The 22,460-nt window shown below is 38.0% G+C and overlaps 2 protein-coding genes across 2 annotated transcripts; one reads left to right on the forward strand and one right to left on the reverse strand.

The window, feature by feature from the left end:
* Positions 1-393: 393 nt before the first annotated feature.
* On the reverse strand, positions 394-7,243 carry LOC104949177 (adenosine deaminase-like). The gene is made up of 5 exons (XM_010775481.1): positions 7,137-7,243; positions 4,487-4,548; positions 3,500-3,622; positions 1,188-1,331; positions 394-751 (listed from the first exon to the last, which is right to left on the reverse strand). Exons 1-5 carry the CDS (start codon positions 7,185-7,187, stop codon positions 592-594), a joined length of 540 nt encoding a protein of 179 aa, XP_010773783.1. The 5' UTR covers positions 7,188-7,243; the 3' UTR covers positions 394-591.
* A 10,811-nt stretch (positions 7,244-18,054) lies between these two features.
* LOC104949178 (adenosine deaminase-like) lies at positions 18,055-21,787 on the forward strand. The gene is made up of 5 exons (XM_010775482.1): positions 18,055-18,158; positions 18,633-18,734; positions 19,296-19,363; positions 19,459-19,588; positions 20,872-21,787. The coding sequence occupies exons 2-5, from the start codon at positions 18,723-18,725 to the stop codon at positions 20,974-20,976; spliced, it is 315 nt and encodes a 104-aa protein (XP_010773784.1). The 5' UTR covers positions 18,055-18,158; positions 18,633-18,722; the 3' UTR covers positions 20,977-21,787.
* Positions 21,788-22,460: the final 673 nt, after the last annotated feature.

The raw sequence follows: 22,460 nt of genomic DNA on the forward strand, positions 1-22,460 counted from the left end.
CACATTTCAGGCCACCAGATGGTGCTGTTCTCANTTTGATCTTTGGTTCACAACTTTAGTCCAGATTTAAATATATCAACAACTATTGGTTGTCAAACAATTGCTATCCCCAGAGGATGAATACTTATGAATTGAACCCTGATTTATTCTCTAACGCCACCGACCATTTGACATTTTTTTTCTTTAACATAAATATCTTGAGAACTATTGAATGGACTGCTATGATACATAGTAGAGACATTCATAGTCCCCTGAGGATATATCCTAAGAACTTGGTGATCGCCCAACATTTCATCTAAGGCCACTATCAAGGCAAAGTTATAAATTGTCATTTTTTCTTTCATTTTCAACTAAATACCCGCAATAGTAATGAAATTAGCTTCTGTCTTTTTACTTAACGCTAATTAGCAAGTGCTAGAATGCTAACACGCTAAACTTAGTTAGTAAACATGTAAATTAAACCAGCTTCAAATCCACATGTTAGCATTGTCATTTTGAGCATATTGCTTTTTCTGTCTTTCTGTGTTGCTCTTACTCATTATCTAATAACAACAGCTTAGAGACAGCGCAGAATACAGTACATTAGGAGCCTTATCTCACAAAGATGTTTGGGCAGACAGGCAACAGTTCATTACTTGGCATGTGGCGCATGCAGCATAGAATGGACCTGGCTTTGATATTGAAGGCCAGCTCCCCGTCACTGAGGCCCTCGTTTACCAGGCGCACCACCTCGTCCGGGCTCAGGTCCCCTCTGAGTGGAGGAAACAATGACTGTGATTTATGTGCAGTATACATATAAATACCGCTTATATCATGTATTTTTACAGGATGCGATCTCTTAGTTAGGCAATTCAACTACTGTAAGACAATCTGTCATAACTGTGCAATATATACTTTTATTTGTGCTACTGTTAACTTATCTGGATGCTATCACACTTGCTAAATACTGTTACTGTACTTATAGTGGTCCACCTGGACGTGTAATTTTGTAAATTATAATTCTTAATTTTTATCTTCAATATTTTATGCATATCTCTTATTTAACATTTTGCCACTTTACTTTTGCTGTAACAATGTACATTTCCCCTCTGTGTGACTACTAGAGGATCTGATTCTGAAAAACACGCAATGAGTTAAGCTTAATATATCCCTGCCTAAAACAATTAAAAGTTACAGAAATGACTTACTCTTCCTGGTCCCATGGTATGGGATCCACTTTTGTGTTAGCCAGAAAATGTGGGCTGTATCTGACCTCCACATAAATCACCCCCTCCTTGGCTTTGTCTTCAACAAACTCATAGGCTATCCTCTTTATGGCCTCTCTGTCGCCACTGGAAAAAACAACAAAGAAAAATAAAATATTAATGACATTGACCTTTGGCTCTGATTATAAAGCCATGTTGGGTAAACTACCGTTTCATATCTGCTCTCTGATAACACAGAGAGTTGCAAGCAGCTATTTTCTGAGATCGCATGATGTAGTATTGTTACATGTGCTAAGAGCAAGGACTGTCTTAGGTAAGACAGCTTTTATGTGCGCAGCTCCACTTGCTTGGAACAATCTTCAGCAAGAATTGAAACTGAGCAATCTCATTCCTCTGCATGTTTTTAAAGCTAGGCTAAATGAAATGATTTTTGATACCATGGGTACTTGTAAATATCGATAACTATGTAAATATAGCCTGTAAATATAATGTATGATGTCCTTTATTGTTTTATGTTTCATGTGGAACCTATTGGCTGCAGGTCTCCCTTGAAAAATATATCTATGATCTCAAGGGACCAATCTGGTTAAATAAAGGTTTGAAATGAAATCTGTTATCTCAGATGTACAAATAAGACACAGCTAATTCATCATATTAACTATGATAGCTTTTAAATCTAGCAGTTTAATAATTAACAGTCACTGATATCATAGCATTAATTTCATTGAAATACCTCACACATAATGTGCACCATCTTTCAAATAGTTATGACTCACTAATAGGCTTATACTGATTTCATGGGACTAATTTAAAACTATTTTCCACATACACTTAAGGATTTAAAGAGGTAGCGGGGAAAAGTGAAATACTGTATGCAACTGACTGGGGAATTGTTTTTGCTAAATGGAGGTTAGTGTGACTTTTAGAAGAGTAGGATTTATTAAATGTATTCAGCTTCCCTTCTGACAAATACTTCAAATTGCATTAGAAAGGCAGCATTAGTTTGTGCCACAGGTCATAAAGGATTGATTGGCCATTACAACACAGCAAAGTAAAATGTGTCATATAAAGTTAGCCTTGCCAACCGCTTATACTAATTGATGCATTTGCAAGAATGTTTGTAAGAGCTGCAACGATTGGTTCATTCACTGCTCGATCAGGAAACTAACCAGAAAATATTTGAGCAACATCCGGATCAGAATTGGGTTCATTGCCAAGTTTACACATATGAGGAACTTGCTATGGTTTAAATGGTGCATAAATAAACAAAGAAAAAGGGAAAAGTTGTAGTAAAAGGAGCAAAAATAGAGCAATTATATAACAATTTTGATGACTATTATATCAGATAAAAAATAAAGTGAATATCCACACAAAACATAAATATAACAAGATATAAAAAATACTATAATTAAAAGTGGAGAGCTGTGCAGATTTTGTTTTTAAAAAGACAGTTTTTTTCAGGCGCCCTTCCTCGCCACAAACATTTTCATTCAAACCTTAAACATTTTCAGCTTCAATATTTTTAGTTTGTCTTGCCGGCATGATTTAGTGTTGTGACAATAATAGAAAGAACACAGCTCCATTTCACCCTTTCCTTTCCCACATCACATGACGTACAACACAGCTTCCAGCATCCACACAGGTCTGAATGCATGTTGTTCTCCAGCATCCTCTCCTTAACCCCCTGCACACACATCAGCCACTGAGCTTATACAACAATTCTGCATGCGCTAAACTCAGCTAGCATGTTCCCTATGTTGTTGGACACAGGGCTTTCAAGAGCCTCGATACAACAGGGGCCATTCAGCAGAACTGCGCGCTGCAGCCCGGCCTCTACAGACCGTCATTGTTGGTCGCTTTTTTGTGTCTTTATTTGGTCTTTTCTTAACAGTTCAGCAGCCCTGTCACTGGAGGACTAAATATAAGTCTCCGGAAAGACTCTACTCTCCTCTTAGTTTGGTTGCCAGGGTGTCACTTGATCTCGATAAAGATGTGTTCCTGTTCCGCATGTCTGGCATTTAAAATCCACTCCCCCATCATCAATCACAAACTGCACACTCCGCTTTTAACCCTTCAAATGCATCATAACTCAGATAATATAACTGTGCATGTGTGTTGCTTGCTGCCTGGACATTTACCCTCATACAGGTGATGGGGAAACCTTCCTGCAACACTAACAAAGTGAACCCTGACTCTTAATCACTTCCAATCTGGCAGTTTGCACTCCCTGTTACCTGTTCAGCAAGAAAACACCTTTGGCACTAATTAAACTCAAATTAAATGTCAGCACTTACGCAACCACGTGCATGTACGTTGCGAACTTCCCCAGGAACTCCGTGAGGGTGGCCGGCTCTTCAAGGATAATAATCTGCGTCATCTCCTCCTTGGTGTTCGCTGGCAGATGGATGCCGCGTCTCCTGGAGAAAAGTGAGGGGGGAAATGAAACAGTTCAGGGACAGTTTTGACATTTAAAGGTGTACTTATTTTAAATGTATCCCAAAATCGACAAACTCTTAAAGGGGCCCTATTTTTCTCATTTTCAGGTTCATATTAGTATTTGGTGCCTCTGCTGTGACATGTCTCCATGTTTTAATGTTCAAAAAGCTCTTTATTTTTCTCATGCTGCCTGTGCTGCAGTACTTCTTTTCACCCTCTGTCTGAAACCAGAGCCCAGTCTGCTCCGATTGATTACCTGGTTGTTTAGTTAGCTCTGTTGTGATTGGTCAACCACTTAGAGATGTTCCGCCCCTTAGCTTATCACGTTCAATGTGTCGGAGCGCTAGCCAATAGGAGCGCAAGTGTTACGTAGTGACGTTACTATGTTCAGGTAGTAAACAAAGGAGTCAAATGGAGGTGTTTCAGGCAGTCGCACCATTTACATGCAGTTAGTTTACGCACTACAAGAAAAGGGAAAACCCCAAAAGAGCATAAAAGGGCCCCTTTAAAGATGAACAGTGGGTTGCTGTTGTGGGATGTTTTGAAGCTTTTGTAGTTAAAGCTGCTCAAACAGAGAATCTTGACCCAATGTATCCTGTATTATCCCTTTAGTACTTTAGCATCTTTTAACTCATCAATTTGGCTTTTACGGGCACTTCCAGTTTTAATTTCCTATTGCTTATTGGCTCGAGCATTATATCTCTAAAATGCTAGAATGTCTATAAGCTGGTGCTCTATAGTTACCTTATCCATTATTAATATTTATAAATACTGTATTCAATTAAACGGGTGGAGTAGCGTTTCAAACTTCACAAAGGAACAATTATATTTTCTTAACGACTCACTTGGCAACATCGAGAATGGTCTGCACCCGGATGGCTCCATCGAGGTGCACATGAAGCTCAACCTGTTGAGGAGGAAGATTAATCAAAATGTTTTATTAACCTGTCAATCAAAAGTAGTTCTAAAGATTAGAGGGAAAAAACTGAGCAAACGTTCCTTGATGGTGCGGTTGCAATTCAGTCTTTTAGCTGCCACCCATTGTGAATGCAGCGACATGACTGATCAGCGAGTGGTTCGAGGCAAGGGAAGGGTTAAACTAGTTGAATGTTCTGGCTCTCCTTCAAGCGCCGAGAGCTTTATTCAGACAGATGACGGATATATTTACGCTTCTCCTCTGAAGTCTTATTTTTGTACATCAGTCAGGGTGTGTTCAAACTGAAAACAAAATCTGACAGCAGATATTGAATTCATATTTTGTGGTTTGGAAAGAAGAAAATCAAATGAGTGTGGTTGTGAATAAGAAGCAGCTTGTTTTTCTTCTGCTTCAGCAAGACTTTATTTGGGATAGTGATTTAGTACTGCCAACTTCAAGGCCCTTGTTTTTTCACTAATAACTTTTGACTGAGTGATCCAACATGGATGATCAACTGAATGTTAAAACAAAATTCAACATTAGTTAAAATGTCAGTAAACATGTTGGATCCATAGAGATTAAAAAAGAGCAGTCAATGATAAATAAATGACTACATCTTAAAGTCAAAACAATAACGACCAACTAAAACATGAATAAAATCCTGTTAGAAATACGTCAGTCATCAGCTTTTCAATATTTCTCGTGCTACAACAATCAATAATTATTCATCAATTGAAATGGAATTAATCAGCTCAGCCTTCAAGCCTAGAAAAGATCGAGATAAAATGTTTACACCAAGAAGAGATATGTTAGCAGCTCGAGCCTCTATGTTGCTTACATCTATTTTCTTCCCTTAAAAGCCTGATGTGATGAGACCGCTTGCAGCTGGTTAACCCATAAACAACAGCAGGATACTCTTTCAGTACACACTGCACTTCCTGCAGCACAATGTGGTGATTTATATAAGTAATTGTATACTAATGACATTGTTCATCATGTATAGTTAATGAAAAGCACCGCACCAAATTACAGTTGTAACTCAACCAATAAAACCTTTTGCCTTCGACCAGAATCCGTTTTTATTAAAGTTTTGTATTTGTTAAAAATGTATAGAATCAGAAGCTTATTGCAACCAGAGAATATTACAAAAGAAAGCGGCACGCATATTGTAGTTTAGGTTTCTCAATTGTGAAGGTTTTGACACTTTTTTGTTTCCTTATCTGATCCAGTTGTATATCACTGTAAACCTATACAGATATTTGACCAAAGCAAATAGTTGATTGATTGAAAGAAAATAAAACATAAACTATTTTCATTATTGATTTATCTTCCAGGTCATTTTTTTAAATAACAAATACAAATATGCACAGGTTTTTCCTGCAATTATTGAGGCAATAATCAGGAGATTAAACACTACTTGAAAGTAATTATTGGTTGTTGTTTCTTATCAATTCCATTTATAACATGAGCACACACTGATCATGACTGTGTAGTCATATTGTTACTTTAGTAAGTGTATGAAGCACGGATGGGGGTATAATTTGCACAAAGCAAATGAATATTTAATGAGACTATCTCTGCAAGCAGTCTCCACCGACCTGTGGCCTCTCCTTTAATAATTCATGATCGGTCTCTCTCTCTCTCTCTCTCACTCTCACTCTCACTCTCTCTCTCACACACACACACACACACACACACAGGACACACACACGGACACACACACACACACACACACACACACGGACACACACGGAAACAGAGCCCACTTCACTCTTTTTAGTGAGTTTGTCATTTCCTGTCTCTTATCAGCTGTCAGCTTCTAGTGCACCAGGTACCTGCTCAGTCAGCACTCCAAAGGTTACACTGAACACTGAGTTTACATTTCACACATGAGTGCTTAATGTGCTTATGCAACTAGCTGTAAACTAAAGGGGCATTTCACTTCAAGGCATTGTTATGAAAGCCAGTTCTATACCAGCCAATAAAAATAACTACCATAAAGAATTCAAGCAAAGATTATGCAGTAATAATATTTTTCTGTATGTGTTTGTATTGCAGTGTGAATAAGCTCTCATGAATTAAAAGGAATTCCCACAAGCTTGTATTACGCTAATGCAGAAGACAAGGTGTTAAGAAGCCGGATCCAAATTCACAAAATCAGCCTTATTTATTTGCTCCATGGCAAACATTGTATATATAGACCAAAAATGTTAAAGGTGTGTCGACTTGCACAATGAATAGAAAAACACTTATAAAAGCGTTTTTCATTCATCACAGTGTCTGTGTGTTGCGTGAAAAGCCGGGTAGTCACATGTCAAACTGCAAGCTTCCGTGTTTTATACACAAACAGAAAGCTCTATAAGCTATGGCCCAATGTATTTTTTTTTAAAGCTCAAATTAGTTTTTTTTTTAACGTTTCCAAGCATTTTCTTGTCATTCTTTTGTTCATGAGCACCCAAACAGAGATTACGGGAGTCAAAACGTGCGTAAAACCAGGAAAAATTACGCCGTTATATAACAAATACCTTTACATGTTAACCATTAATGCTGTCATGTTGTTCCATCTGCTGATAACGTACCTTTGGCTTGTTGAATACCACTTCCTGACATTGGGCCATCGTACAGAGCATGCTACCGGAGAGTCTGCTGGAGCAAAGAGAGTTGAAGCCCGCAGCAGCTCGTCTGGCTATTATATGCATGACTCCTGGACACGCCTTCGTTTATCAAACAGCAACAACAAAAAAGCCGCAACGGACAAAACCGGAGTCTGTTGAAGATGAAGCTGCAGGTTCACGGTGTTTTGATCAACACATGTTTGTGCTAGTCTGCAGCAGGTGGACGGATTAATGGCCCTGTATGGCAGCAGCTTTGCAACCATGTGATGAGAGCTTTACAGACGAGCTAATTAATTATGTCAACAAGAAACAAACGTAAAGTGTATGTATGTAAAGTATAGGCTGCAAAAAGTAACTGTCATTAGATTAGATTTAGTTGAATGGTCCAAAAGTGAGCCATTGTTTTTGTTATAGCAGCATAGGCATTGCACATACATTCATATTATAACAAATATGAAAACATACAGTGATTATATACATAGAAAGATATACATCTATTAGAAACGTCAATAAAGGCAGAAAAAGCTGAAATAGACCTACACATAAACATAGTAAATAATATACATTGCATAATGTCATCATGTTACATTATATAATAATTATGATTCATGTATAGAACTCGATGCCAGTTATAACAAAGAAATTATTTACTACACACGTCAATCCAGTTATAATCACATATGCTTAAGCAATAGCTCACGACAGGGCGTGATATATGCTCATTATATCACTGCTGAGGGGCGTGGTTCGGCCCGACGCGAAGAATGCAGTTTGCTTTTGAGCCCAACTGTATACAGTTTTTTTCAGACGCGGAGGGATACTGACTTGTTGTGAAAAGTAACTACAATTCTACCCATGATATACGCTCATTATATCACGACTAAGAACCAATCAGATTGCTTGATTTTACTTTTCAGTTTTATAATGTAGGTTATAAAGACATCTATACATGCACATACTGTACATCAAGTTTTCTTGACTGAGTTTTCACAAGAGTCAAGACTATAGGCCCGATGAAAAAGAACAATATTCTTCGAGTCCATTTGTATGCATTAAGTATTTATTTGTATGGTTTTCACGTTATAATACTTTCACTTGAATACATGTTTAAATATGTTTGTTCTTCTGTTCACCTAATTTGTTCAGCTTTGAATACCTTGTTTCAGCTGTCACTTTTTTATCTAAGTACTTTGAAAGCAATAATAAAGAGTACAATTCCTTGTTAATGTACACACACTTGGCCAAATAAGATTATGCTGAAATTGACAATTCTATGTGTATTTGGATGCTAACATGTTTGTACTTGTAACAACCTACGACATTGGCTCTACCATAAAATTGCTGATATAACAATGTTTAAAGCTTAAATTTTGATCTTCAGTCAACACATTCAAATCTGAAAGACCAGTTTGTGTCAAAAGGGAGGATTTACTCATAATACTTTTTTTACAGTTTTGGTTTCAATAAAGTATTCATGTTTAACTTTACTAATGCATTGCATGGGATTATAGAACAATAAGGGGTATAAAGCCAATATAAAAATAAAAAACCCACAATATTTAACATCCACAATCCACTAAATCTAACAGCTGATGTCAATTTTTCAAGTGTCAATGGTTTAGCTGCTTTGGCTGCATATTTGCATTTTTAACCAGCAGTGTCCTCTTCTGAAACTAACACCATCAGCTTGTTGCCGTGTGGGTGGGTGGGTGTGGGTTTGCTACTTCCACTTCCAAATATCTGCTAATGATACAAGAAAGCTTTGTAGCTTATTATTTTCGGGCTTTGAAACATTGTGAAATGGTTGCCCTAGTTCCTTTATGTAGAGTTTCCTTTGTGAGGTCTCTAGTAGATCTTGTAGTCATAAGAGCTAACAAGTCATATCAGCAAAGATACATTCACAGTTTTTTCATTTAATATTAAATATGGTATCGAATCTACTACTTTACATCAAGGTACAGTTCTAGTTATAAACCCTTTCAAACTGTGCAGAGGTTTCTTTCACATAAAGCAGGCGTGTCAAACTCAATTTCATTGCGGGCCACATTAGCATTATGGTTGCACTCAACGGGCCGGTTGTAACTTTAAGACTATATAAATATACATATATAATATGCATTAAATAATGTATTATATTACATTATTGGCTCTGCATTGGATTATTAAACGTTCTGGTAATAACTTCATACGTCTGAAAGCAGAAGTCTATAGTCAAATAATTGAAAGCAAATATCCAACAACTACACCAATTGTATTGTATATTATATTCTTTGCAAGCTCTTGCGGACCACATAAAATGAGGGCCTTGAGTTTGACACCCCTGACATAAAGCATAATTTGGTTAATTTACCACTTACAGTAGCACCACCTTGTGGTTGTAGCCCTCAGTAAGCATGCAGTGTTTTATCAATGGACATTGTGTTCTTGATTCTGATAAAACTTTTGTATTGGAATAAATAAGATATTTATTATAATTGTTTCCCCTCCTCAGCTGCTTATAATATATTGTGGCACACTGGAATGTACACCAACAAGTGTCACTGACCAAACGGTTTAGCTAATCACTTTTTAACATTATCCTGATAAGAAAGATCCTGCAATAAAAACCCTTGACAGAAATGTTTCTTCTTATCTCAGAGCCTTGGTTTCACTTGTCCTTGCAGTTTTATACAGGGATAAAACACAGACTTTGGCACCATATTTGAAAAAATGCATCACAAGTTGTGAAAGTAGTGCGTGTAAAGTATTACCCACCATTCAGAAATATATAGTATATTTCTAGAATGTTTTAGTTATTGAATACATAAGGAACACGTTAGGGAAAATTATACACAAATAACTGAAACAAATTCAGTCAAAATAATAAAACAATTGAAAAGGCCTCAAGTACTTATAAAGCACCATCTAGTGGCAGCAGAAATAATTAGTTTTGTTTTCGATATGAGTGCCTTACAAATGAACATAATACTGGATTGGTGTATGAAATAAAAAATAAATAATAATTGACTTTATTTATTTTTGTTGTAAATGTATTACAATAAACAATAATAATAATATATACATTTTTTTGTTTTTTACTTATAATAATAATTATAACAAAGTACAACAAAAATATTCTCAAATAGTCTGTCCCGTTCAACAGGGGCAAGAAGAAGCTTAAAAAAAACTTTTCTGGTCCTACCCCCTCTAGCATTTCACGATGTAAGGTTAGTGGTTAATGAGATGTTAATATGGTGCTTTAACAACCACTGTGTATAGCGCACGGTCACGTTTGACCGCTACAAACCAAATCTCTGGCAAAAAATAAATTGCTCCATACTTTCTCACAATAAGGACTCAGACACAGCTTTTTGTGAATCATATGCGGTTAACATTGTAAAATGTCAAAGAAAAAGCACCTTAGTCAGGATATAGTAGGCCTATTTCATACCTGTTTTTCATTTATTCTCTTATTTTTTTATAAATATAATGATTATATAAACGTGTGCCTCGTTTGCCTTTGAGACCCACTGAGATAACACTGAGGGAGTCCTTTAGTTCACTGAGTCTCTCAGTCTGACAGGTAGAGGACTCTCCTCCACTTTGTTGTTGAAAAAACTCCTTATAGCACCTCCGTTAAACTGTAGCTCGCTAGCACCAGAAGCAATCAAACAACGATCTCGGTACGCGGTGAGCTTCTCTCTCGTCTCGTTCCTTCTCTCTCTCTCTCGCGCACACAAATTGGCTCGTTCCACCACACACACACACAGAGCCAGCCTAAATGAAAAACAGAGAACCGCAGACGTAATAGTCACTGCATCATATTATTTTCGAATCAATAATTTTTCAATTTATCGTTTTTTTTGTTTTTAATCTTTTTTTAAAAATGTTTATATCCATCTTTTCCCTGGTCTCTCGCGCCCCTGGCGATGCCTTCTGCTGCCCCCCCCCTCCCCCCCATTTTAGAGATACCCACTGAAGGGTAAACATTAAACATAACTTGTAACGAAAGCCAAACAAACCCTTCAAGAAAAGCTTTTGCCTCAGACTTGCGCTGACCATTCGCTGCCGCTCGCTGTTGCTTTCCAGAAAGGACTCAGTCCGCGTTCCCAGTAGACAGGCTTCAGAGCCCGGTTCCTCTCCGCCCGCGCCGCCGCTGGGCGGACGTCACAGACAACGCTCAACCTATCTTTCCCACTTCCCCGACCGGTGTGTGCCAGTTCAAAACCATTCGTTGTTAATACCGCGTTTTGTTCAACCAACTCGGCCCCGTCTTCCACGTTCCGCGTGGCTCCGTCCTCTCGGTCTGTCCTGTGTCTTGTTTTCAGTTGCTTCGCAGCCGGAAGACTTCCTGGGCTAGACCAGGCAATAAATACATCACCCAGCATAGACCAGCTTAACTACCAGCTAAAACCAGCATAGCCCAGCATGACATCCATGCTGGGCTATGCTGGTTTAGCTGACCAGGCTGGTCTTGAACCAGCAAGACCAGCCTGGTACATCAGCTAAAACCAGCAACCATCTTAAACTGGTATAGCCTATGCTGTTTTTTTCAGCAGGGCAATCATACAGTGTAGAAATACTACCCTATAAGTAAAAGTCCTGCCTTGACTTGAGTAAAATTACAAACGTTTTGGCCTCAAAATAGTAGTCCTCATTATGAGGGCAAGGGCCTATTCATACACCTTATATATTTAAATATTCTACCATAATTATTGATGCATTTATGTGTTGATTCCATGATGAAAGTAGAGTTTATTCACATATACTGGGTAGCATAACCTATAATAATATATGATATTACACTAGTTGATTCATATGTTGTATTAATTATCCAAATGTGCAAAGTAACAAGTCACTAAATCTGTAAAATAAGTGCAGTAAAAAGTACAACGCTTGCCTACAAATTGTAGTGGAGAAGAAGTAAAAAATAGCATAAAGTTAAGATACTCAAGTAAAGTACAATTAATTACATTTTACTTAAAGGTGACCTATCATGCAAAATGCACTTTTGTACGTCTTTTATACATGAATATGTGTCCCCGGTGTTCCAGGGAACTCACCAAGTGTCAGAAAACACAACCCTCTTTATTTTCCTCCATACCCAAATCTCTTAAAAAGGGGCTGCAACGGATCTGATACAGACTGATCCAGATCTGAACACTTCTATGACGTCACAGAAGTGGCGCTACGGCTATTGGGCCAACTCCACCAATCAGGAGGAGACAGCCACCAATCAGGAGGAGACAGCCACGGACATTGCCGTTCGAAAGCGCTGGAGACGCTGTAGCACATATTTCAGGCCACCAGATGGTGCTGTTCTCACTGANGTTATTAGATAATGAGTAAGAGCAACACAGAAAGACAGAAAAAGCAATATGCTCAAAATGACAATGCTAAATCAGGGTTCAATTCATAAGTATTCATCCTCTGGGGATAGCAATTGTTTGACAACCAATAGTTGTTGATATATTTAAATCTGGACTAAAGTTGTGAACCAAAGATCAAAAGACTGAAAATGCCAACCCTAGCTAATGAGAAGTCAATGTTCTGCAGATGACATTGGACAGTGCATATACAGTATTAAGTGGTTGCTAATAGTGTTGGTCCAACATGACAACAGCAGTGCCAAAATACTTTCTGCAGTCTTTAAGCTGCACAAGTTCAAGTAACTGTTGTAACACAAGAAGGGGCTGTAGTCACAAGTCTGTTGCAAATCAGAATCTGGTTAGTTGCCAAATGTGTTTTCACATATGGAATTTTCTTTTGGGTATTGGTTCATAGCATGGACCGAATTGGAGAAACATTTAACTAAGCAATGAAAGCAAGTTATATAAAAATCAAGTAAAATGGAAGATTAAAGTAAAAATATTTTAAATATGTGTATACAAATGTGCTCTGCTCCATTTATGCAGCTGTTTCCTGTGTAGCCCAGCAGCCAAGTGCAGTTAACATCTGCCATTCTGTTTTTCACATTACAGCTCTTGCAAAAACATGTTGTAATATTATCCCACAGTGACCGATTACATCTTTATGTAACAGACTTCCTGAACGTATTGAGGATATCTGATTTTGGTATTGTACTGCTGATGAGAAGTGCTATTTTAGGATGATTGTTTAAGCTATAGCATTAATGCATGGAGCCAAGTAGGTGCTAAAACGGTAGGCTATCTTTCATATACTGCTAACTAATCTAGATTAAGTGTATATGGTGATCTTGGATTTAAGAAACGTTTTTTTTTTGTAAAAGTAGGTTATGTTGTTTAAATGAGAACACTGATACAAATCTCATGTCTGTTAGGTACCAGTTAGCTTAGCTTAGCATGAACGACTACAAAAAGTAGGAAGTAGCTAGCTCGGCCCTGTTACAAATGGCAAAGTCAGCCTAAATTAAGCTAAACTAAGCTAAGCTATCTGGCGGTAGCTTCATATTTACCATATAGACATGAGAGTGCTATCAAATTTCTCATCCATCTCTTGGAAACAAAGCTAAAAAGCACACAACCCAAAATGTCTACTATTCCTTTTAGACAAACACAGCTACTTCCACATGTCTTGAGCTTGTCATAGATGTAGATTGATGCAAATGGATATGTAGCATGATCTTTTGACTATCAGCACATTTCATCATTTTGCATGTTTTTTGAGTTTGACTAGGACTTTTACTGTTTTAGTAATATGTGTGTGTTTTAAATATCCAGGCTGGTCCATGGACATTGTGGAGCTGTGTAAGAAATCACACACATATTACTAAAACAGTAAAAGTCCTAGTCAAACTCAAAAAACANTGTGTGCCTTGGCAGTCTCAGAAATTGTTGTGTTTTTATTTTATTAACCTTTTACACTAAAAACAGGTTAGAATTTTCAAAAGGTCTTGTGATTTTTTTCACCCCTCCAAATTTCTGTGCACTTCCCTGGCCAAGGTAATGTGGTGACTTAAACATTTGAGCTAACATGCTAACCTACACTTTAGCCAAGATTAAAGGGCAAGCCATCCAATAGTGGTCATAGATTTTAGTCTTGACTCTCCGAAAGCGAAACCCGTCCTCTCTGTAGCGACAAAACACACCTTTACAAAATTGCCTTAGGATTCCTGGAAATTGTTGGAGCAATACAACTCAATCATATTTCCATTAGCATGCAGCCTGTGGGAACATGAGGTGGACTTTAAAAGGTTTTTACAACCTCATAACAGTGCAATATACTATCAGTAGAAATTATGCCCACTGGGTTTGATTGCAAGGTAAGCAGCCTGATTATGTATTTACACCGTTTGCAATTTTCTTCCAGTATTTACACTTCAACACATACAAGCACAAAACACTCAGCTCTTGTTGATGCAGCAGTTTTGTTCAGCTCTATTGTTGCTGTTGTTGCTATAGCCTACACGTCATTGTGTTTGACTTATTAGGCTATGACTTAAATATACCAGACATGTCAAAGAATGAAACATATTTAAACTCCCTCATGCGTAAAACTGTCTTTTAGTATTATGTTGATGTGTTAACACGCTCACCTCATAGGCCTTCCTGTGCCCTGGATTGGCTTCACAGTTTAGGGACTCGTCACCTGCCAGATCCATGGCAACCACTCCTTCGTGCTGATATTTCTTACACAGCTCCACAATGTCCATGGACCAGCCTGGATAATTTAAAACACACACATATTACTAAACAGTAAAGTCCTGTCAACTCAAAAACATGCAAATGATGAAATGTGCTGATAGTCAAAAGATCATGCTACATATCCATTTGCATCAATCTACATCTATGACAAGCTCAAGACATGTGGAAGTAGCTGTGTTTGTCTAAAAGGAATAGTAGACATTTTGGGTAGTGTGCTTTTTAGCTTTGTTTCCAAGAGATGGATGAGAAATTTGATAGCACTCTCATGTCTATATGGTAAATATGAAGCTACCGCCAGATAGCTTAGCTTAGTTTAGCTTAATTTAGGCTGACTTTGCCATTTGTAACAGGGCCGAGCTAGCTACTTCCTACTTTTTGTAGTCGTTCATGCTAAGCTAAGCTAACTGGTACCTAACAGACATGAGATTTGTATCAGTGTTCTCATTTAACTCTTGGCAGAAAAGTAATTTAGCATATTCCTTTATTTTCTCCTCTCACATCTTGGCTTTGATTACATGTATGAAACATAACCTACTTTTACAAAAACAAAACGTTTCATACATCCAAGATCACCATATACACTTAATCTAGATTAGTTAGCAGTATATGAAAGATAGCCTACCGTTTTAGCACCTACTTGGCTCCATGCATTAATGCTATAGCTTAAACAATCATNTGTAAAAGGTTAATAAAATAAAAACACAACAATTTTATTGCAAGTGACACTCAGTTTACTTTTATGTCCAACTGCTAAATTCTTTATTCAGGCATATTTTTTGTTTTGCGGTCCATATCTCATTAAAATATCTAATGTTAGTAACTATTAAAGAAAATTGAGGACAATTCTGTTTTAATGTAGTTTGACCATTGTAACTGCTGCGAGGACATACAGTACTGATAAAATAGGGCTTCTAACTAATTACATTAAATTAACTCACTAATTAATTAAATCAGTTCAATACGCATTATTCTTATTCTTATCATTCTTTATGAGTGCAGTAACGGTAAGGTATCTAATTACTTATTTATTTAGTATTCCATAACTTAATAACAGAGATGGTCAAATTAAAGTGGTAGAGACATGGCAGAAATCCTACAATAAAGCGGGACAGTGAAGAGGGCGATCAAGAAAAGAGAGAAAGCGGCCCGTTGAGGGAGTTTACGGTGCAGATGAAAAGACACAGAAAGACAGACGGTGTCAAGAGGAAGTAAAGTCCCCTGGTTTGTCCCCTATACTCTAACTGCCATGAGAAAACTCAAAATCAATATAAGCATATTTAAAAACGGGGACATTTCCGGAGACAGATTGACCTGGGGATTGGCCACCTACGCCATGCAGGCATTTGGTGTGATCCCCATAGCCATATGAGGCGGGACTCGGAGGGCTTTCCTTTGTTTTCAGCTGTCAGATTGTAAACAAAGTCACGTGATTGTGGACAGATGACAGCGCTGACAAGGTGGGTTTCCCGCAGCGAGAAACTACAATACTAAGTTTGGGCTTATCATGTTGATTCGGCCAAAAACTCTCGCTCTCTCCAGAGGGGCAGGTCAGCCAAAAAGGGCAAACGCGCTGTTTGTTGCTCGGGCAACATTAGCCCGTACCTGTGCACGTCCCTGTCCTTGGCTGTAGACGCCATCAACTATCAACTAATGTGCTGATACCATTTCTCAGACTTGTTTTGCACTGGATTTTTTATCAATACCAGCATGACCCTTTCTTTTACCAAAAGAGGGACGCAGTTTTACTTCTCTACCTTTAACTGTCTCAAACCAATGAGGCCTTAAATCTCTTTATCTGTAACCAACACAGAGCTGAAGTAAAACCTAATACTCTTAAAAACAATTTCCTCTTAAGCACCGACTGCTCTCAGGAAAAATCCAATTTAGTTTTCAGCCAGCATTTATTGATTAATTCAGAGAGTACCTCAGTAGTAAATCAATTTGGCCTGTCAGACTATAATCAATGAGGTAGATTAATCAGCGCACGACGGTAAACAACTCTGACCTGAAATGAAATATACGTATGGAAAAAGGATTGGTGATGTCAACACAGAGACAGTTTGTATTATTTCAGCCATTACATGATATAAGGGGAGGAAGTGTCCTATAGACATCTTGGCGGTACTGGTGATTAGCTTTGGTATTCTCCTGTTATTACAAGTTTCGTTATGTGTGTAGTGCGTTGACTTAATAGTGTAGAGGGGGAAAGGTGGACAGTAAAAACGGAATGAATTCTTGACTTATGAGTCCTTTGCCTCTAAGTGACTCTACTTGAGATAGAGAACCAACCAGGATTTATTAATGGGTGTCTTTCAATAGAGTGTGTAGGTATGAAGTTGTGCATTCACAAGGATTTTTTTATACTCTTGCGACCGGTCAAACTTCATTTGCGGCAATTAATTGTTTAAATATGAATAAAATGACAATAATATCAAATGAATGGAGTTGAGAGATTGTAACTGCAGACGTTGCTGATATTCTGTTGATTAGCTCGTTATCAATCAAGAGCAATCAAACAGCAATAATGCCATAAAACCATTTAAGACACGTGATCACACTAAATTAAATATGCAAAATCAGTATTGTTTTAAATTGTTTCTGATTGTTTTAATTGAAATACTTTTTATAACTTTATTGAATTCTGGTTACTTTGTCCGCATGTGTGTTTTTATGAATGTATAGTGACTGGAATGTGTGTGTATGAAGTGCAATTCATGTGTGTTTGTTTGTATGATTCATTAAATAATTTAGTGTTTACTTTTCTTATGTTTAATGAATAAATCATGTTATTTTGTAGGTTCCTTTTTAAGTATTGGGTTATATCTGGTGTGGATAAGTGAGTCATAATTACATAATGTGTTTACTTCCCAACTATATTATACATATTGTGCAATTCTCCAGAAATGTCTTTTCACTATGTGAAGTTTAGTGAAGTTTTGAAATCCTGTCAAGCAGCATTGATTAATGGAAGAGAAAATAAACAAGCTTCAATAATTAACAAGAAGCAGAACTCAACGAGTCCTTCAAAACATGGCAAACAACTCACACACTAATATTGAAAGTTATCTTCATAACTACATGACCTCAAGATATCTGCAGATTAGGCTCGCAACACACAGTGTGTCAAAGGTTAAGAACGCAAAGAAGAAAACATCTTCTTGCACAAACCAGAGGGCTCGTTGTGCAACATCTTTTTTCACAATGAAACAAATGAAGTTAGCACAACAACGTAATGTGATGCTGGAGTACTGCAGATGTGAAACCCAGATGTTTTGTTGCTGACGTATTTCCCGATTGATTTTGTTGACAGGAAGCAGTGCGCTGTGGGATCCACAGAACGGTCCACGCAGGCGAGGTGGGCCCGCCGTCTGTGGTGAAGGAGGTGAGCGAGCAACAATAACACAAGACATTACTGAACTGAACTCCATGTCTAACGAGAACTTAAGTGCCTCTGCAACTAAGCAAAACAATGAAGTCATGCACACAATGGAAATCAGTTAAGCGGCTATTGGAGGCAGGGATCGAAAAGAAACAAGAAGCTGGTCAGTTGAAGATTTAGTGTGTCTGGAAAATGCATTGCACAGGTCACCAAAGGGACACACAAACACAATTCAAATGTGGACGCATGAGATTGGAAGCTGCTGTGTCTTAACCTCCTTAGTGTAAAACTACAGTACAGTATTTCTCACTCCCATAATAAGTAGCCACTTTCTAAGAAAGCCCTTCCTCGTAGTGACAGGTCAGATGTGCCACAGCAGTTGCTTCTAGAAATAGCCTGCAGATTCTGCTGACATTAACAAGAAGGAGGGATTTCTTTCTTTGTGGATCATAACCTGTTGCCTCCTAACATGTCTAGGCTGTAGAAGTGCTGAAAGCTGAACGTGTTGGACACGGTTACAGAACCCTGGAAGACCAAGTTTTGTACAAGAACCTGCTGGCTCAGAACATGCACTTCGAGGTGAGGAAATGTCCAGAATAAATACAGTTTTCATCACATCTGCATTACCAACAATGTTGTTAATAAATGCAAAAATGAGCCTGTTATTGCCCTGTCTATCGTTAACCGTATTAATCAGAAGATGTTTTTTTATCATGTACTTACAACTGTATATACTGGTATGGAAAACAGTGATATACTGACCTCTAGTGGAGCCTCCACTGCTGTCATAGCTGACGGAAAAACAACAGCAGCAAATTAATGGAAATACAAATGATTATTTATTAGAATCTTCCAATAGTCACATGCATGTACACACCAGGGCAACACAGAGAAAATTAGACTCTACTTTAATCCCACTTAGTATTAAGTGGCAGCTATTATATACACAACACCTGGGGAGCATTGAAGGGGTTCGGGGCGGTGCCCAGGAGGTGAACTGATTATCTCAAAGTACAAGCCGAGTCTCCGTTATTGGTCCTTTACGGGACTTGAATCGGCGACCCTCTGCTTTCCAAAGCAAGTCCCTACAGACTGAGCCCCGTTATGTTATCAGTGCTTCCTGTGCTGCTCCCATTGCAGGTGTGTCCTATTTCCAGTAAGCTGACAAGTGCCTGCGAACCAGACTTCACCAAGCACCCTGCCATCAGGTGAGCTGTCTTTATTTTAAATGGCAGTCTGGTAAATATATATTGCATTAAAGCAGTATTTAATTTAATTGGATGTAATGGTTTCCTTTCTTCAGGTTCAGGAAGGACAAAGCTAATTACTCCCTGAATACAGATGACCCTCTGATCTTTAACTCAAGCCTGCACCTCGACTACAGCACCGCGCACACATACATGGGATTCACCGACGAGGAATTCAAACGACTGGTGAGATCAAATGCATGAATAATTACCGCAGGATGAAGGCATTTGAATATGGGTTGAAATGAAAGCATGGGGCGTAGACGTCCTCTGAATGCTAATGCCTTTCTCTGTTGCTAGTTAACACAGAAACGAAAAAAGTGTTCCAAAGCCTCAGATTAATAATTTAATATCAATGTGTTTTGAAGAATTGTGCTTCACATACAGACTCGCTTAGGTTTGCCTACGGATTGACGCTGAAATTACATTTTAGAAAACACTCCAATTTCATTTCCTGCCAAGAATTAGATGAACAGTTTGATACCACTCATATACAGTATGAAGTACAGATGTGAATCTACTGCAAGAGGAGGGTTAGTGAACAGAGGAGGAAACAGCTATCCCACCTCTGTCCAAATGTAATGAAACCTGCCCCTCTTTAGATTAATTAGTATAACATTAGAATCTGGTTTTATTGAAACTGTAAAATGTGGTTTATAGGTGGTTAATATGTCGATTAGCAGGCCTACGTGTCAAGTACCCCTCTAGTTTTGGTTTTATCACATGCAGGGCAGCCTCTAAAAGCAATAGAAATTGTAACTGGAATAAAAGAGGAAGTCTGGTGAAAAGTAGAGTCCACAGAGGATGGAGGACTTTCAACCAGGAGGCCCTTGTTTGTGTCCAATGTACCTTTAAGAAACACATTTGCTATCCTACTTAACTTACATATGTAACTTTAGTTTAGTATGCTAACAAACATACTTATTTTAACCCAAACCCAAATGATCTTTTTCTAAATCTAGCGAAGAAGTTCTGCATAAATTCACAGTCAGTCATCAGACTACCCTGCACGTTAAAAAGAAACAGCAGGAGGTCCTCACAAAGTGTCCATATGCTAACAGTTGAGAGAGAGTGTGTTTGTAATCACTTTGTTCAGCCTATACATCGTCTCTGTCTAGTCCCTTTTCCTTTGAACCTAAGAAAAGCCATTGCATCTTACATAAAAAGGGACTTTCCAAGTTGGAAGTCATGCATTTGGACGTTTGGTTTGGTTCATTACAAAATGAGCCTGTACAAGCTTAGTTTACAAGGTTTAACAGCTATTACATGAATTTTAAGAAGGGAGCAACACACTGCGAGTCATAGCAGATTCGTATTTGCTGTTTGGATGTACTGAATGCCTCTTGTTGGCAGATTTAGTTATCGTTGTACTACAGGTTTAGATTTGGCTGGCTGAGCTAAACGGCTACAGGCACAGAGATGAGAGTGACATCAAAATGTGAACCTATTCGCCTCCTTGTGTGTTGTAGAACATCAGTTCTGCTCAGTCGAGCTTCCTGCCTGAGGAGGAGAAGAAGGATCTCGTCCAGAGACTGCACGAGGCCTACGGGATGATAAAGTGTACCGCCTTTTAAAAATCTGAAGAAGGAGGAAGGAGGAAACGTGACCTAACCCAGGGGCGAATCGCTCTGAACCCTTTATCTCCTGACCCGACACCATGGGATGTCCTCATTTGTAACCTAATATATCAAAAATGCTGTTTATCTTCTGCCTTCACATCACATATTTGTTCATCACCAGCTTGTGTTTTGTCAGTATTCTACCATCCAAGTACTTATGTATACCTTTTTATACTTTAGTTTACATGAGACTTTCCACAGGATGTCATGGTGCTCTGCAAAGTTAAGAATAATACGGGTGCTTTGTGTTTTTAAAGCCGATTTTGTTTATATGAAAACATTTTTCATCTTGTGTTTACAACCTGTCGTTATAAAGAGAATCAGGGAAGCTTTTTAATGCACAACTACTTCAGTTTTTAACATTTTGTCAGCACGTAAGTGAGGGATAAGCTTGGTAATTTGACGTTAAAGGAGGGTAATAGAGGAATGTAATACTTATGGTTTACTGTGAATATCCATTGTTTGGTTAAAGGGAGGAGTGAGGAAATCCTGTCATGTTTGCCCTTCACACCATAAACAGCTCAATACCAAAGGTGAAGTCTTACATTTGAACACTAGGGGGCGCACTACGGTCACCTAGCTGGACAAACCAGTGTCTTAATGTGGTTTAGCATATCATAATTACTCAATTCATTTTGATGTATATGCTTATTTAAAATATAATTTTCATTTCACTTGTTAAAAAAAAGCACTTCCATTTATAAAACACATGTATGACATGTATGGAAAACATATTTGAATATAATAAAAAAGCTTTTAAGATGTTCCTGCATGTCTGTCTGTTTTTTTATTAAAATATATTTTTAGGTCTGTCCTATATAAGTTTCTTCACTATAAAAAATGTCCCTTTGGTACAGAGGTTTTTAAGTTATAACCACGGTTAAGAGAGCCCAAGCCTGACACTAAGAGATATTGGTAATAAAACAGATCTTTATCTTTACAGCTCCTTCAACCTCTGCTCTTCATATACAAAGAGATTAATGGGAGCATTGGGACCATGCTAGTCCGAAATATGTAAACACTTCCTGTCTGCGGCTGCGCTCGTGTACACGAAGGCTGCATACAATAATATTTATGGCTCTGGAACGGATCATTCTAACGCTAGGGTGTGAAATATGCTCACCTAGCTGTACAAACCAGGGTCTTACATTTTGTTTAGTTTTAGTTGGTTGAGCAGCATATGGAGGCGTGTGGCGCAGTGGGTTAGTGCGCTGATCTTCGAATTAGAGGATAGCAAGTTTGAGTCCCACTGCAGTCAGCATGTCGTTGTGTCCCTGAGACACTTCACCCCAAATTGGATCAAAGCGTCTAACAAGTAACACGTAATGTAATGTATGATCCTAATTACTCAGTTATTCTAATGTATATATTTATTTAAAATATCTCTTTTTAAAATGTCACATATACAAAATAACTTTAATGTATGACTCACACTTATG

Source organism: Notothenia coriiceps, unplaced genomic scaffold (assembly GCF_000735185.1).
Source record: "Notothenia coriiceps isolate Sejong01 unplaced genomic scaffold, NC01 NC01_scaffold00015782, whole genome shotgun sequence".
In the NCBI taxonomy this organism is placed as follows: Eukaryota; Metazoa; Chordata; class Actinopteri; order Perciformes; family Nototheniidae; genus Notothenia; species Notothenia coriiceps.

Coding starts and splice junctions, on each gene's coding strand:
- LOC104949178 (XM_010775482.1), top strand. Junction 19,364..19,458: donor ACCAAGCACCCTGCCATCAG/GTGAGCTGTCTT, acceptor TCCTTTCTTCAG/GTTCAGGAAGGACAAAGCTA. Junction 19,589..20,871: donor ACGAGGAATTCAAACGACTG/GTGAGATCAAAT, acceptor TGTGTGTTGTAG/AACATCAGTTCTGCTCAGTC.
- LOC104949177 (XM_010775481.1), bottom strand. CDS start 7,187: ATGCTCTGTACGATGGCCCAATGTCAGGAAGTGGTATTCAACAAGCCA. Junction 4,549..7,136: donor TGGTATTCAACAAGCCAAAG/GTACGTTATCAG, acceptor CCTCCTCAACAG/GTTGAGCTTCATGTGCACCT. Junction 752..1,187: donor ATACCATGGGACCAGGAAGA/GTAAGTCATTTC, acceptor TCCTCCACTCAG/AGGGGACCTGAGCCCGGACG.